This window comes from Ambystoma mexicanum, chromosome 9 (assembly GCF_040938575.1).
Source record: "Ambystoma mexicanum isolate Mex_15411 chromosome 9, UKY_AmexF1_1, whole genome shotgun sequence".
Taxonomy (NCBI): Eukaryota; Metazoa; Chordata; class Amphibia; order Caudata; family Ambystomatidae; genus Ambystoma; species Ambystoma mexicanum.
The window spans coordinates 972,203,552-972,219,559 of NC_090931.1; the positions used below are offsets into that span (position 1 = coordinate 972,203,552).

The window sequence follows — 16,008 nt, forward strand, 5'->3', positions numbered from 1 at the left end:
GTGGATGCAGAAGTTGAAAAGACAATGTTAAGAGAGAGGGGCGACCAACCCAACAGGTAGGTAAAGGATTTAAAACACATTTAGTGCTACCGTGAAGAAAGGGCGGTCTGGCGGAACAATGTACCTTTAAATGAAGAAGTGGCTCCTGCGGTGGCAGTTGTTCCTGGTAGTTCCTGCAGTTCGGGTGATCCAGCAGAGGAAGAGCGGCTCTCGTCGTGGAGGAAGGTTAGAGTTACTGCACTAGCCAGGGATCAAAACAGCCGCGCTGCTGCCCGACGAATAAAAGGTACGCGCCTTTAAATCGCGTCCCGGGTAGACTGGTGCCTGGCTATCCGGCCTCCGAGTACAGAGTACGGGAGATTCGACCAAGGCAGGTCCGGGAAGGCTATTGGCAAACTGGTTGGCCCCATCAGCTCAAGGGAAGAAGGCTCTTGCAGATGAAGATCTTCTCTCATCGTGTGGAGAAAAGTGGTGAGACGCTGCAGCAGGACTTCACCGGTGGTTCAGTCGTTGCAGATGTCTTTGGCTTCTCTCCTCTTCGGCTTCTTAGTTCCAGTGGCGACGTCTTGCTCTTCCAGTCCTCAGGACCCTGCTTTTATGCAAAAAGATCCCCATTCATACAGCCTAGCTGTCACTCACACAGTGGAGTGGTCATCTTGGCGGGAGACCCTCCAGCCTATCAGGATAGAGTGCGACATGGGTTGCGAAGGCAACCCTGTCCAGGGGTCCTAATCCCCAGCCCACACAATTGACCCACCCCAGACCCAGTGGTGCCAAAAGGAGGGCTTCTCGGCAGAAGGCCGCCAAAAATACGAACAAAGGATCCCTGACCTGGGTTAGGAGTTTAGAGAAAGACACTGGAAAGAAGTTATATTAAAAGTTCTGGCAAATAAAACCTACCGGAGTCAAGTTAATATTAAAATGCACCGGCGGTATGTTAGAGGCTGTCAGAAAAAGTGGTAGCCTCGAGCAATGGGAAAATCCCATAGGGAAATATTTGTGGTCGAATATTTAGGGTAGTAACCACTGCCACCAGCCAGAAACTTTTGAGAGAGGCACTGTACGGTACCCTGTCGAAAATGAACCTAAGGGAAAAACTATTAACCCTTTCCAGTACCTCCATAGTAAGATGGGTTGTACTGGTTTAGTTCATAGGATTTGACTAGTAAAGTCAATTGCGACTTTACATGCCCTGGGAGACAGTCAGTCCCAGGGTATGGAGTCTATGTTTGGGGGTCGCTACGACACCCCTGTGTTACTGCACTAAGGGTGCTGTGTAACATGTGAATAAAGATGGTTCCTATGGGGTTGAGAAAATCCCATAGACATTAAACACAAAAATAGCCTAGAACACACATAGGAAAAATGCCTAGGAGTGGGAAAAAGAGTATCACTCTTAGCAGAAAAAAAAGAAACAAAGCCTTCAAATCCACCAAAGCTGCTGGGGGACTCTATAGGTAAGGGAAATTAGCCATAGAATGAGAATTCTGCCTAACAGTACTGCGTCATTAAATGTGTGCGGCTGTACTCTTTCATGGATAGAGCACAAAATTAATTGCGAATAAAAGTAGGAAATTATTCTGCTTTTATCACTTCCATCTTTTGAATTAGTTTAGTAGTCTTAAATAACATTGTGATTTTTTTTATTAAAAGCATTAATCACTGGAGATTGCCAATTTATTCAATTTTTTAAAGTTAACCTACACATTTTTTTGAATTGGAACAATACATGTCAATTTCTTAACTTATGGTCGCTACTCACATAGTGTCCTTTTAGATGATTTCTTTTGACCAAGAGATAATCACATCTTTGAAAGAAAGAACACGTCATGAAGATGTAGTTTATCCTGGAGTGCCTGCCACTGTTCTGCCAGGTGGGATTACTAGGGATGTTTCCGTTCGCATTACAACTCCAGCAGGTCGTCTTGAGAACCCACGGAAGATGGCTGCCTCCGCGTCAAGCTTCCAATAGTGAGGGAAGGCCATAGAACCGGTCTGAGGTGCAGGTGCGCTGCCTAAGGACCCAGGATGCGGGGGAGTTGCTATTTGATTAATCCGTTCACCCGGCGCAGTGACAAACTCAGGCCTCGAGTGTGGTGGATCCAAGGAAGGAGGCGCCCTGCCTGGTAGCGGTGGTCCGACAGGGAGGGGGTCCCTCCGTAGGGCAAACTGCCCGTGAAGATGGCAACGGGGTGCACATGTCTCGTCTACCCCCGAGACACCTCCCTCTGGGGTGTGGAATAGTCAGACCAAAAATTGACTAAACCCTCACCCATGGTCCATGCGCATCAGCCATGGTGGGCGTTTGGCTGGTGAAGCATGAGTGACACCGGCCAGACACCTCGGACGGGCCAGCTGCTCGTGCGCTTTCATACAAGGGTAATCGCCTGAAGACAACAAAGTGAGGGTCAGGGACTTCTGGAATGGCGGCAGGCCTAGGCGGACAACTGAGCCGAACTGCATTTTGAACATGGAAAGTTTGACACATACAGGCGCCCCAGAGAAGCAGCCGAGCGTCACTCCGGAGTACCAATGGACGGCGCCAGGGCATCTACACTGGGGTGAATAACAGGACAGTACAATCCCCACTAGTGGCAGGGAGGGGCACATGGACCACGTGGCTGATTTGTGGCATTGAGTGCTCGGTTCCTCGAGCCTTCCATTGGAGACCGTGAGAGTTGTAGTTGGATAACAAGTGGCAGCGAACGTTTGGGGAGAAGTGGTGAGAGCCCCTCTATGAGACCTAGTGGTAGTAAAGGTTTTTTAAGATGTCTTTGGCAAAAAAGCACAAAGAACGAGCACCAGCCAGAGTGATTTTTTTTTCACCGTGGACAGCGATGGACTAGTACTACAAAGCACTCGCCTAGGGCCTCGACGCCATCCAATCAAAGTCAATTGTCGGTCCTGGGTCTGATCGATAAAACTGTATCACGTCTTGAAGGTAAATGTGGCCGGCTGAGTGAGAAAATAGCACAACTGGAGACTAGATCATCAACCCTGGAGAAAAAGACTTCAGATCTAGAAAGTAATTGCTCTCAGGCAGTCCCAGCAGTGACACAGCTGGGCAAAGAAATGGAAGCAGTGCAGCGATGTGCTATGGCATTGGACAGGAGGCTGGAAAACCTGGGGAACCTGTTCTGGTCAAAGCAAGTTAGGCTACTGGGTCTCGCTATAAGCGATGAAGGAGAGGACCCCGCTAGTGTTTGTAGCCACCTGGCTCCCTGAGGCATTGGGTCTAGACATTGAGGAAGACCCTATATACATTGAAAAGTGTTATCGAATTAAGCAGCAAGAGAAGAATAAAATGTAGGACACAGGAGTGGGTCCTACGCTCATCATCAAACTCACCGACAAGATCAATGGGGAATGGATTTTGAAAGCAGCGAGAGGGAAGAAGAAGCTGGAGTATCAGAAAAAACAGATTTTACTCTTGCCTGGTCTGGCTCTGGAAACTGAAAAGGGAAGCGTGATGCTGAAGTCCTTGAAGAGTTTTCTTGCCCGAGGAGTAAAGGCGGGAATACTATGCACTGCCAAACTCAGTCACATGGAAGGGGAAGGAGTATCCTTTATGGGAAGCTGAGAAAATGGTAGAGCTTACGACTATACCAGCACCTTTGTCGGACAAGAGTTGAGCCTAATGTAAGGTTTGGCTTCGATGAAGGCTGCCTTCCAAGAAATGTGTTAACTAGTCCTGGTGAATGTGTTCTCTATTGAGGGTTAATATTAGGGGGTTTGCTGGGTGCAGGCTGACGGAAAGTGCTGGCATGTATCCACAAGGGGTTTACACCACAGTGGGGGCGTGGCGGTGGAGAGAGGGTTGTGTTTGCCCTTTGTTGAACACCCACCAACTTCTGGGTGCCGGCCAACGCGGAGCGCTTGAGACCTGTGAAACAGTGCAAAGAGTATACATGGGGAAGTAAAGGCTCAAGAAGTTGGAGGCTGGTGGCAAGCCGTGAGAAGGCCGGCGGTACTGAGGGAAACGGTTCCTCACTTCGAACATGCCTCCAAGTCGTGACCTTCCCCGAGACACCACAAACACTCGCAGTGCGGGTCCATGATCGACATTTTTGAGCCGCACGACTTGCATTTCGTAAAACCCGATCTCGGGGTTGTGGTCGGCGTCGATGACTAGGACATTATTTATTCTCGTAATATTATATTTCCTGACGGAACTCGAGGCGCGCCGAATGTCTGAAGCAACGTCCTGCGGAAAAACAGAACTGAGGCCAACGGTCGCCGCGCGTGCTACTTATACACCCGATGACTTCACCCTCGACGGAGGCCCTCGAGGGACTATCGACTCGACATCGACGCACAACGCCCTGTGCCGAAAACATTTCTGAAGAGCAGCAAAGCTGGATGGAATACATCTAAGATGAGGAATACGTTGAAGGACACAATCCACTCGAAGTGTGCCTATTAGCATGCCTTGGACGAATCGAGAAGTGTGCCTAATATCCTCCCTGTGCAAAGTTGAATTTAGAAGTGTGCCTATTAGCGTGCCTTGGCTGAATTTAGAAGTGTGCCTAATATCCTCTCTGTACAAAGTTGAATTTAGAAGTGTGCTTATTAACATGCCCTAGTTGACTCTAGAAACGTGCCCAATAACGTGCCCCCATTGAATTTTGAAGTGTGCCTTATACCCTCTCTGTGCAAAGTTGAATTTAGAAGTGTGCCTTTTAGCATGCCTTGGCTGAATTTAGTAGTATGCATAATATCCTCTCAGTAAAAAGTTGAATATAGTAGTGTGCCTAATAACGTGCCTTCCCTGATTTTAGAAGTGTGCCTATTAACATGCTCTGGTTGACTTTAGAAGTGCACCTAATATCCTCTCTGTACAAAGTTGACTTTAGAAGTGTGCCTATTAGCATGCCTTGGCTGAATTTAGAAGTGTGCCTAATATGCTCCCTGTGCAGAGTTGAATTTAGAAGTGTGCCTATTAGCATGACTTGGCTGAATTTAGAAGTGTGCCTAATATGCTCCCTGTGCAGAGTTGAATTTAGAAGTCTGCCTATTAGCGTGCCTTGGTTGAATTTAGAAGTATGCATAATATCCTCTCAGTACAAAGTTGAATTTAGTAGTGTCCCAAATAACACGCCCTGGTTGAATTTAGAAGTAGGCCTGATATCCTCTCTGTGCAGAGTTGGATTGCCTAATATCCTCTCTGTGCAAAGTTGAATTTAGGAGTGTACCTATCAATGCGCCTTGGTTGAATTTAGAAGTGCTCCTAATATCCTCTCTGTGCAAAGCTGAATTTTAGAAGGGTGCCTGATAGTGTGCCCTTGGTTTACCTAGAAGTGTGCCCATTAGCGCACCTTATTTGAATATCCTCACTGTGACTTGAACTTTGGTTCCCAAGGGCGTTCAACCTACCAGCACCTTCAGACCATACCAATGGTACATAAGGCGCTATATAAATGCAAAGTAACATAACATAACATAAAATAACAAATATGAAATCTCCATTCAGCCAATGGCATTCCCTTTGAATCCAAAATTATATCTGACATCTACAAGTAATGAGCAGTTTCAAACTCTGTCGATCACAAGCAGACGCGTTTTCAGATACATCAAAACAGATTACTGAAAAGAAGTATATTACAAAAGATGGAACTTGCCTTCTTAGTCAAAAGCATTTTGTTAGTCATGTGCTTAGGAGTGGACCTCGAAATGGAGAGCAATAGATTTACCAACTGGAAATAATCCATGTTTCAAAAGAGCACTTCAGAAATGTGCAACGAAAACAAAAATGTACAGCAATAAGAGGGTGCAAGTGTTAACATGAGAATAGAATATTTATAACAGTCACAAAAATTGGGTACTCCTGAGTGAAATGACAAGTTTTAGCATTCCATGTCACCAGACGGCTGGCCGCAGTAGTTCCACAAAAGTTGTTTTTTTAACCATTCATCTCTGCTTCATTTTCAATCACTCTGCCGTGTGATGTATCCCATTTTTGCATGTATTGCTATCCACAATTGTCCTTTCATGTGTTGCAAACTACATACGGACTGTGGTGTTGTAGACCGACAATGCCACAAAAACTCAATTCCAAGGATCCTTTTCTATCAAGTTAACCGCAGAAGAGAATAGTCACGCTACATGCTTAGTAAGAAAATCAACATTAACACTAACTTTACGAGATTTTGAAATGCAAATCCATCCGTCCATTGTTCAGTAAATGTAGCCCCATGTCGAACAGTTGTGAAATGTCCCAGGCGTAATCTGTCTTGCATACTCTTTTCTCTACTCGCCAGCTTTTCCTGTGTACTCTATTAAAAAAAAATAAAGATTCATTAACATGGGAATTCAAATGTTAAGAATAAACATGACATGTCAGACAAAGGTGCCTAAACTCACCTTTTCAATCAGAAGTTTCTTGCTCATTGAAATACATTTGTTTAATCTTTCTTTGTATTTTTCAAGGACCTTTTGCTGCTCATCTATTTGTCGTCTTAGATCACAGTTCGTCTGAAATATAAAAAAATAGTTTTTATCACACGCTCAAATAACTAAGATATTTTAAAATCATGTAGGCTTAACTTAAATGAAATGCCTGGAAAGGGCCAGCACTACACAGAATCAAGGCTCAAGTTCATGTATTCATCAAACTGCAAAAGCAGATTTGCTTCTGCTAAGTACTTCGTACATCACTATGATCATAGCTTTAGCTTCTGTCTACATTTGCAACAAAGCACAATCAAAAATGTTAAACAAAAAGTTAACTGAAATACTTCCAGTACTATAAAATATAATTATAAGTTACTCACCGTAGTGACTAACATACTCTTGGGTCTTAGTCCCCCTTCCGCCTTGCTGAAAGGGCGTCCCTTCCAAGGGACAGGAGACAGAACCTTTTTCACCAGAAAAAAACATCTTCCCCTTTAAATCTAGAGGCGGGCGCGGTCCTGGGAGCATGTGCTGCCCTGATTCTGCCCTCCGGCGCCACACCTCAGTCCCCATAGACGCATCAACAATAGATTAACATTGCCTAATGACACCAGTTTTATTAGGTGGGAGGATGGTGGAACCTATGGATGAAAGGGGACAGGGGACAGGGGACTAAGAGTACGTTAGTCACCAAGGTGAATAACTTCTAATTACTCTTACGTCCCGTCCCCTTTCCTCCATACTGCATGGGCGATTACAACTGAATGTAGCCCCAGTGTGGAGAGGAGAGCCTCCTTAAGCAAACAGGTTCCCAAGAACTGCCTGTCCGAAAGCCGCGTCTGATCTAGAGCCGACATCCAAACAGTAGTGCTTGCAGAAAGCCAAAGGGGTGGCCCATGTGGCCGCCCTGCTTATGACTTGCCAGGAGACATACCGCTGGAGAGCGATGGCAGTTGCCTTGGCTCTGACCGCGTCGACATGCATTTTGTCCGGGGGTGGCTTATGCTGTCTATTGTAGGCTTCTTTGATGGCCGAGACCATCCACCGGGCTATGGAGGCCTTGGATGCCCAATTCCCGGTCTTGAACCTCCTAAGGTGATGAATAGAGCATCCGACTTGCAGAAGCTCTTCGTCTTGTCCAGGCAAAATTTCAGTGCATGCCCGACATCCAAGGCAGTGCAGAACTCTGTGCCTCGTGTTTGGGCTCAGCAAAAAACACAGGCAGCACAATATCCTCGTTCAGATGGAATGTGGAAGGCACCTTAGGAAGGAACGTTGAGTGTGTCTGCAGGACTACCTTGTCCTTGTGAAACGTATATGGCTCTGAGGCAATCAGCACCTGAATTTCGCAGATTCTGCAATGCGAGGTGAGGCCGACTAACAAGGCCATCTTAATTGTCACCAGCCTGATGTCTGCAGACGCCATTGGTTCGAATGTTTGTGCGCCAGGGCACCCAAGACTATGTTGAGGTCCCACACAGGGTGTGGCTTCTTGATGGGTGGGTAGAGCCTGGCGAGACCCGTCAAATGTTTCTTGAAAATCGGGTTGGAGGAGGAAAAGCTCTCCTCAAGTTTCAGTAAGACCCAACGGCTGCCAGGTAAGTGTGGCAAATGTCCACCTGCACGCCTGAATGGGCGAAAAAGAGCACGTCATCCAGGGAGCATGCAAGAGGGTTAATGCCCTTATAGTCTGCGCAGTGGCAGAACCTGGTCCACTTGCTCTTATACTGGGCCCTGGTAGATTTCCTGGCGCCCTGTATGATCTCTAGATTTGCTTTAGAGAGGCTGAGATGTTCTAGCGTGACCTAGTCAGGAACCACGCTGTGAGGGCAAATCTCTGGTGCAAGGTGGATGACCCTGCCCCCCTGCTGTGCCAGAAGATGTTCTGGGCCAGTCGGCAGAGGAATGGGAGGCCTCTCCGAGAGGCTGACCAGCTCCGAAAACCATGGCCTGCCTAGCTACCATGGAGCTATTAGGATGATGCTGAGGAGGCAAATATCCTTGATTTTGCATATCACCCTATGAATCAGGGGAGTGGGTGGAAAGGCGTACAATTGTCGGATGAGACAACATATCGTAAGCCAACGCAAAACACCACAACGAGCATAAAGGAAGATCTTGAAAAACTATTAGATACAGCAGTTGAAAATGAATGGATAAGTCTAAAGACTAGGGACTATTTATGGACACCTTATCCTAAAATGCCACATTTGTATACTCTGCCCAAAATACATAAGCAACTTGACAATCCCCCTGGAAGGCCTATTGTAGCGGCCACTGGTGGCATACTACAACCTTTAGGGATATATATAGACTATTTTCTCCAGCCACTGACACTTCACATTTTTTACAGATTTTGGATCAAATCACGCTAACATCTGAAGACATTTTGTTTACTGTAGATTTGACGAGTCTGTATACTAGTATTCCACATGACTTGGGGCAAAGGTCGGTAGAGAAACTTTTGTTGCAAACTGAAACAATTGGAGCAAATAAAGAATTCCTAATGTTACTGTTAGACTATTTCTACGCATTCATGTTTTGAGTATGATGGGGATATATTACAATCAATTCTCTGGCACCGCCATAGGAGCTACCATGGCACCAGTGTATGCTAATAGCTTTATGTTTGATTTTGAAACTACTCACATCATCAGTAAACCACAATGGAGTAACAAACTGAAGAAGTGGATCCGTTACATAGATGACGTTTTTGGAGTATGGTCAGGGAGCAGGGAAGAGCTTGATCTTTTTCCAATATTTTTGAACAACATTGACAGTCAATTGCAGTTCACTATGGAAGTAGGCAATCCTAATGTCCATTATTTGGACGTACAGATCATCATCACAGACTTGAAGATTTCTACGACGGTATACACCAAACCCACAGAAATAATTTGCTTCACAGGATGAGTTTCCACCCACCGAGCATCCTGCGGAATTTACCCTTAGGGCAAATGTTGCGCATTAAAAGAATCGTAAGTGATCCAGTGGAACGTGAAATTGAACTGAATAAGTTACATGAGAAACTTAAGGAAAGAGGGTATCCAGATGAGGATCTTCAAAGAGCGAAAGAAAAAACAGACATACGTGACCGAGCAAAATTGTTAATTACCAAACAAAAAGTGGAGAGTGCAGGCTTGGTATTTGTCACGAAGTATTCTACACAGAGTAGACAAATTAAGGATAGCATCCTTAAAAGATGGTGTGCTACAGAATGACAATAGAACCAAAGAGTTGTTTGCGAATCCTCCCGTTTTCGCATACCAGAAAAACAATAACCTAAGGAATTTGCAAGTAGACACACATGGGAAGCAAAGAGACAAACAGAGAACGCCGGATAAACATCCGGGCACCTACGCTTGCATGAGTTGTGGGAACTGCAACAACGTAATGAAAGGACCATTTTTATCCCACCCTAGAACAGGAGAGCAGATCAAGTTGAGAAATCATGCAACATGCTTGTCGGAGAATGTCATATATGCCATTAAGTGTCCTTGTGCCCAGTATTATGTGGGGGAGACAGCACGCAAAGTACGAGTTCGTATTAAATGAACACAAATCATGTATTAGACTCAACAGATCATCAGTAGCGAGGCATTTTCATGATAATGGACACACTGTCGCTCAACTGAAATTTGCAGTTTTGGAAGTGATACCAACCCAAGGCCAAAACATGAACATGAAGAAACAGAGACCAAAAAGAGGTACAATGGATAGAAAAAAATGGGGTCTATTGCTCCAGATGGAATGAACGAGGAGTTGGATCGGAGTGGTTTTCTGTGAATTTGTGTCTTAATATGGAACGACATGATAATGTGAATAATTTTTGGGTATATAAGTATTGAATTCTGTAGGGGTATTAGTTACCAATGATAGATTTCTAAGCAATGCTGAAACACATTTTGATTTGATGTGTATTAGATGCATATTGAATTTGATTTGCATCTCTTTTTTACTTTAAACCAATTTTGTCAGGTTTTTGAGTTTATTTTTTTATTTATTACGTTTCATTTACTTTGGATTTGTTTTATTTTGCCTCTCTAATTTTCACAATGTTATGTTAGTTTTAGTTTTTCACTACTTTTTTATATTATCACACATTTTTTTATAATTTTTTATTATTATTATCATTTCTATTTTTTTTTACTGATCATTACTTTTCCTGGTTATGATTAGGCATAATTTGAAGTAAGTGGTAATGATGGATGTAAGCATCACAGAGGATTTCTGTTCGTGAAAGTATAAGGTTTTATTTAGCAATGCACCATTGCAATATGGTTGCTAATCAGGCGTGAATTGAGCTAGCGAGTAATCCCATTCCAATATGGCCGTTACATATAAAGCAACGGTTGCCTAGGCGACAGGTTGCAGCCACAACATTTTCTCACAAGATACTGCAGAGTGAGCGTGTGCGAGCGTACAGCTCCGGCGGATAACAGTGATTTTTGATTTCTAGTAAGTAAGCGCATGATATTATTAATTAAGGCTTTTGAAAGATAGAGTGAATTGTACCCAGTGGCACGCGTTCGATCTCTTTGCAGAGGCCGCTGTTGTACGTGTTGGTATCCCGCGGATATGACCGCTGGTGGAAGTGGAAGGCACACAGTCGGACCGTCTCTGGTCTAATGAAATGCAGCGTTGCTACGACTGATGTAAGTTTATATTTCTGCAACCAGAAGCTTGCTTTTCCGAATTAAGTTGGGAGTGTGGACTTGCTCACAAATATGCAGTCGATCTCGTTACAGAGACCACTGTGGAATAGATATCCCCCCCACAGACGAATCCGCGGGTGATGTGCAAGTCATTTTTTAACACTCGCATTTTTTTTTCTGAAGGTTAGTGGATTCGGCGTGGCAAACCTGTCTGAAAGGAAGGTTATGTTATGGATAAGGAGGTTTACACCATGACCATCACACTGATTATTGTTCTTTTGTTATTTTTCATTATTTGTTTTTTATGGTGTTTCAATCTTGGTAATCTCGACATGATTCATGGAACCTACATCACCAATATGAAAATGGGGTAATGTACTAACGCTATTGTGTTTTAATTTATTTCTTTTGACTTTTGAAGATCTGGTCAACATATGTATGAATACATTGATATGTGAATGTTTTATTGATGTTTTGGGGACTGATGATATTTTTGTTTGATTCTGTGATGCAATGTTGACTATGCTATGATAGTTGAAATGTAATACCTCAGGAAAAGGTGTAATCACAGGCCCTGAGGAAGGGTTCTTACCCGAAATGCATAGGCCGTTTATGTGATGAATTCTGTCATGAAAATTTGATTTGAAGAAAACGTATGAAAGTTCATTAATTAAAAAGCATTCGGAAAGAAAGACGCAATTCGAGAATATTCTTTACCATTATTTTTTAATTATACCACCGTATAGTGGATTAAGGGTGTGCAGCCCACACCGCTGGCCACATGGCCAAGGTCTATTTTTTGTATGTTTTTTTAGGCGCTGCATCACGGAGACACCTTTTTCAGTGGGTTTGCACCCCAAGTTTATAACATTACATCAATAGAATTAATACAACCGATTTGGAAATTAGGAGAGTCTGACTCACCATCACCATTTGGAAAGGCGTATGCTGTCATTCCGTCCCACTTGATCTGAAAGGCATCTCCCAGGGAGCCCGGGGCCTAAACCTGCCAGGAGGCGAACAGTTGGCACTTCTTGTTGCCCCAGGAGGCAAAAGAGGTCGACCAGGGGGTGGTCCCATTTGTGAAAGTTCTCCTGCAGCACTAGGTCGTTCAACTACCACTTGTAGTTGTCCGCTCCCAGTCTGCTGAGCCGGTCTGCCTCGAGGTTGGATTCCCCTGGCAGGTGGACCTCCGCAAGGAAGAGGTTGTTCTCCAGGGCCCACTCCCACATGCTGACTGCCAGCCTGCACAGTGGGGGGTGGGGGTTCTGGTACCTCCTTGCTTGTTGATATATAATATGCTGGTTGAGTTGTCTATTTGAATGAGGACGACCTTGCCCTCTATGACAGGGAGAAAGGCCTTGACAGCCAGCCAGATGGCCTTCAATTCCAGCCAATTGACGTGGACGTGTAGGTACACGTCCTTCAGATCCAGGGAGCACATCCAGTCTCCCTTACACAATGTCTCCGCTATCAAAGCTGGCGTAACCATCTTGAATTTTTGTAGAGATAGGGAGAGGTTGAGGCTGGAAAAGTCCAGGACCGCTCTAAGGCCTGCCTGGTTCTTTTTCTAAAGGGTGAAAATCCTGTAGTAAAAGCCCACGCCTCGCTGGGAGTTTGGGACTTCCTCCACCGCCTGGTTATCGACTAGCGACTGGATCTCCACCAAAAGATTTGCTGTCCCAACATGTGGGAGTGGAGGGGAGGCGGGAGGAGAGGCTGGGATAGGGAGGCAGTACCCCATGGAGACTACAGAGAGGAACCAGGGGTCCGCGAAATTCGGGCACCAAATATTTGCATTGAGAGTAAGCGTGCCCCCCCCCACTGGAGACGCGTGGACCCGGAGGGGCGTGTCATGCCTTCTTTCCCTGGGGCTGTTGCTGAGGAGGGGGACTGGACAAAGCCCTTACTCCCCTCCCTTTTTGTTGTTTGCGCCGATGAAGGGACGGTCGAACAATCAGGCTGCCTGGACCTCTGCTCTTGGAATCAGAGGAAACCTCCGTATGTACGCCCCTTCTCAGAGCGTTGCTGTGACTGGGTGTACAGTTTAGGGGTGGTCTTTGTAAGAACGGATAAAGATTTGGCCGTTTGAGAGCCGTTTCTTTTTATCCAGTTCCTCTTCCGGTGTGAAGTGGAAGAGGTCACCCCCTTCGAACGGAAGATCCAGTATGTGTCCCTGGACATCTGGGTTGAATTTCGTAGCACGGAGCCAGGCCGTTCTTCTCTTGTCTGTGGCAATACAGAAGGCACGGGTAGGTGTCAATATAGGCCACGGAGGACTCCATTATTTTATTGTTTATTTATAGAATGCACTGAAATGTTGGGCAACTGGGTGCTTCTGAAAATCTTAAGTTACAGTTACATAAATACCTTACATTTCTTATGTTACAGTTACAGGTTATCGTTGCATGAATATCTTACATTTCTTATGTTACAGTTGCAGACATATCTTACAAGTTACATACAGGATTTTAGGATATATTTACAGTTATCAGTGGCATAAAGGGGATTAGAGGAAGGCATAGGGAGAGGTGTATAGGAGACTGGTTCTTTAGAGGAGAGGTGTCAGCAGTCGGTTTGTAGCCAGAGTTTAAGATTGGTTTTGAACACGTGAAAGGAGTAAATGGCTCTAAGTGGATCTGGAATAGAGTTCCATAGATTTGCAGCCAATAGTGGGAAGCTTGAACCTCCAGTTCTTTTCAGATTGAAATTTGGGATTCTGATACTATTAGTTTGGGCCTTCCTAATGGGGTATTCAGATGTGTACCTAGTAAATTTCTCAGTGAGGTATGTGGTTTTTTTTAATTTTTTTTATAAAGACAGTTGTGTGTAATCAAATAACAAGAGGGGTCCTGGGAGAGACTCTGCCAGACATGAGTCCTGGTTGCAAAAGCCTTGCCCAGATCCTTTAGCTCACTATCTGTAAGAGTGAGCAAGGGGTCCACGTCTGGATTCCCCTAGTAACTTAGGGTGAGACCCAAAGTTACTTCAAATATGCAAATAACAAGAGGGGTCCTGGGAGACACTCTGCCAGATGTCTTCTCTGTGAAAGATAGCGAGCTAAAGACTCTGTAAGGCTCTTGTAACCAGGACTCCTGTCTGGCAGAGAGTCTCCCAGTACCCCCCCTTGTTATTTTTCATATTTCAAGTAACTTTGGGTCTCACCCTAAGTTACTAGGGTAATCCAGAAGTGGACCTTTTGCTCACTATTCTTAGAGAGGCACAGCTACACCCTACTAATGAGGTTCAACCAGACCGAAACACGTGTCTGGGGTTGCTGTTGGTACTCTTGTTCAGAGGAGAATTGCCTAGCATTTCGGTGCTGGACATCCCCAGGGCAGGACAAAGACTGATATGTTTGGGATATTTCTTCTCTGTGAAAGATGAACAAGTTACTTCTTACCTTGTAACGTTCTTTCGATGGGATGTTCCTCCGACGTATTCCTAATCTTTGATAATTCGTCTCCAGCTTGCTGGCCTCGGAAATGTTTTTTCTGTAGAGGGCGCTGCGCGTCGACGTCCGCCGAGTCGAAGTCCCTCGACAGCAACGTATCAGCGCCGACGTCACCATGCCCATAAATAGCCACGTGCGGCGTCCGTTGCTCAGTTCCGTTTTGTAGCATAAGATAAGTCATGCCTGAATTGGTTATTGACCTTGAAGGAGCGCAAGCTGCAATCACAAGGGAAGTATTACTGCGGGGATGGATGGGAGGGGCGATAAGGAATACGTCGGAGGAACATCCCATCGAAAGAACGGTACAAGGTAAGAAGTAACTTGTTCTTCTAAGGGATGGTGTCCTCCGACGTATTCCTCATCTTTGATAGACTCCCATAGCAGTGGCATGTAATTGGAGGTGGGAGCAATAATGTCATGTATCCCCTTTAGGAATGAACCGCATGTAATAAGGCTTTTCCAAATCTGGTCTCTTGACTAGCGGAGGAATCCAGGTTGTAAAATTGTGTGAACGTATGTGCGGACCTCGGTACTAGGCTGCTGCAGAGGTGGAGCCGGAGGAGGCTGCGGCATGGGTTGTGTTGTTGTGGGTTGCGCCGGAGCAGCCAGAGGCAACATGTCCTTAATAATGCCCCTGAGAATTGAGCCTATTTGTGGGGACCTCATGAGTGACATGAATTTGTCACAATTTGTCCAAAAACCTGTCCTCATAGGTTGGCTGTGTGTGATCTTGCACGGGAGGCGGGGGCGAATATGCCAGCCGCCTTCCCTGTCCCTACATGGGGTGATTGTACCTGGACCCTGAGATGTGGTTCAGTGATACCCAATCTTAGGCAAGAACCTGTGCAGTTCCCTCTGGGACCACTGCAAAAGGTTTAGGACTACAGGTGTTTGGCAGTAAACCCACTTGGTAGCAGTCTGTACCACACAGATTCACTTGGTAGCTGTGGCTGAGCAGTCAGACTTCACTCAGGAAGAGTTAGGCAGTATACAGAGTATTCACAATAGGTCAAGAGAACACAATAGGCAAGTAAACACGGACCAGAGCTTGGTGTAAAAGAGATAATTATTTATTTAAAAACCACATCTAGAAAAACACACAGGCACTAATAGTAAGCAATTCAAAAACACGGTCACTAAAAGATATACACTCCCTTAAAAGAATATTAGACAAGTCTTAAGTAAAGCCACACTTATTTCCAGACAGCGGTGAGCGCTTAACGTAGATGGCACTTCTAATAGTTGGTTTTAAAAAAGGAAAGAAAAGCAGAGAACAAGTTGAAAGATCCCAACACTTTTACCAGAACATAACAAGAAAGGAAGGCAAAGTAAAACCGTGAAGTTAGAGTTCAAGAGGCCGGAACCACTTTAAGAGGATCCAAATGAAATGTGTCCAAGGTCACACGGTTGCAGTGCACAAAAGTCTTGTAAAGGTTCAAAAAGGAGTTGGACCAAAGAAAGGGACCAGTTAGAGGGTCAAGGCGGCAAGCCCAGTCCAGAAGGTTAAGG

General features: G+C 45.1%; 1 protein-coding gene across 5 annotated transcripts in view; it reads right to left on the minus strand.

Annotated features, from left to right (window-relative positions):
* TLK1 (tousled like kinase 1) overlaps positions 1-16,008 on the minus strand; it is a 1,414,233-nt gene that overhangs the window by 764,056 nt on the left and 634,169 nt on the right. For all 5 annotated transcript variants that reach the window (XM_069616191.1, XM_069616192.1, XM_069616193.1 and 2 more), the window contains 2 exons: positions 6,361-6,471; positions 6,136-6,272 (listed from right to left, as the gene is read on the minus strand). In XM_069616191.1, the coding sequence (XP_069472292.1) occupies positions 6,136-6,272; positions 6,361-6,471 (248 nt within the window). The remainder of the gene's footprint in view (positions 1-6,135; positions 6,273-6,360; positions 6,472-16,008) is intronic.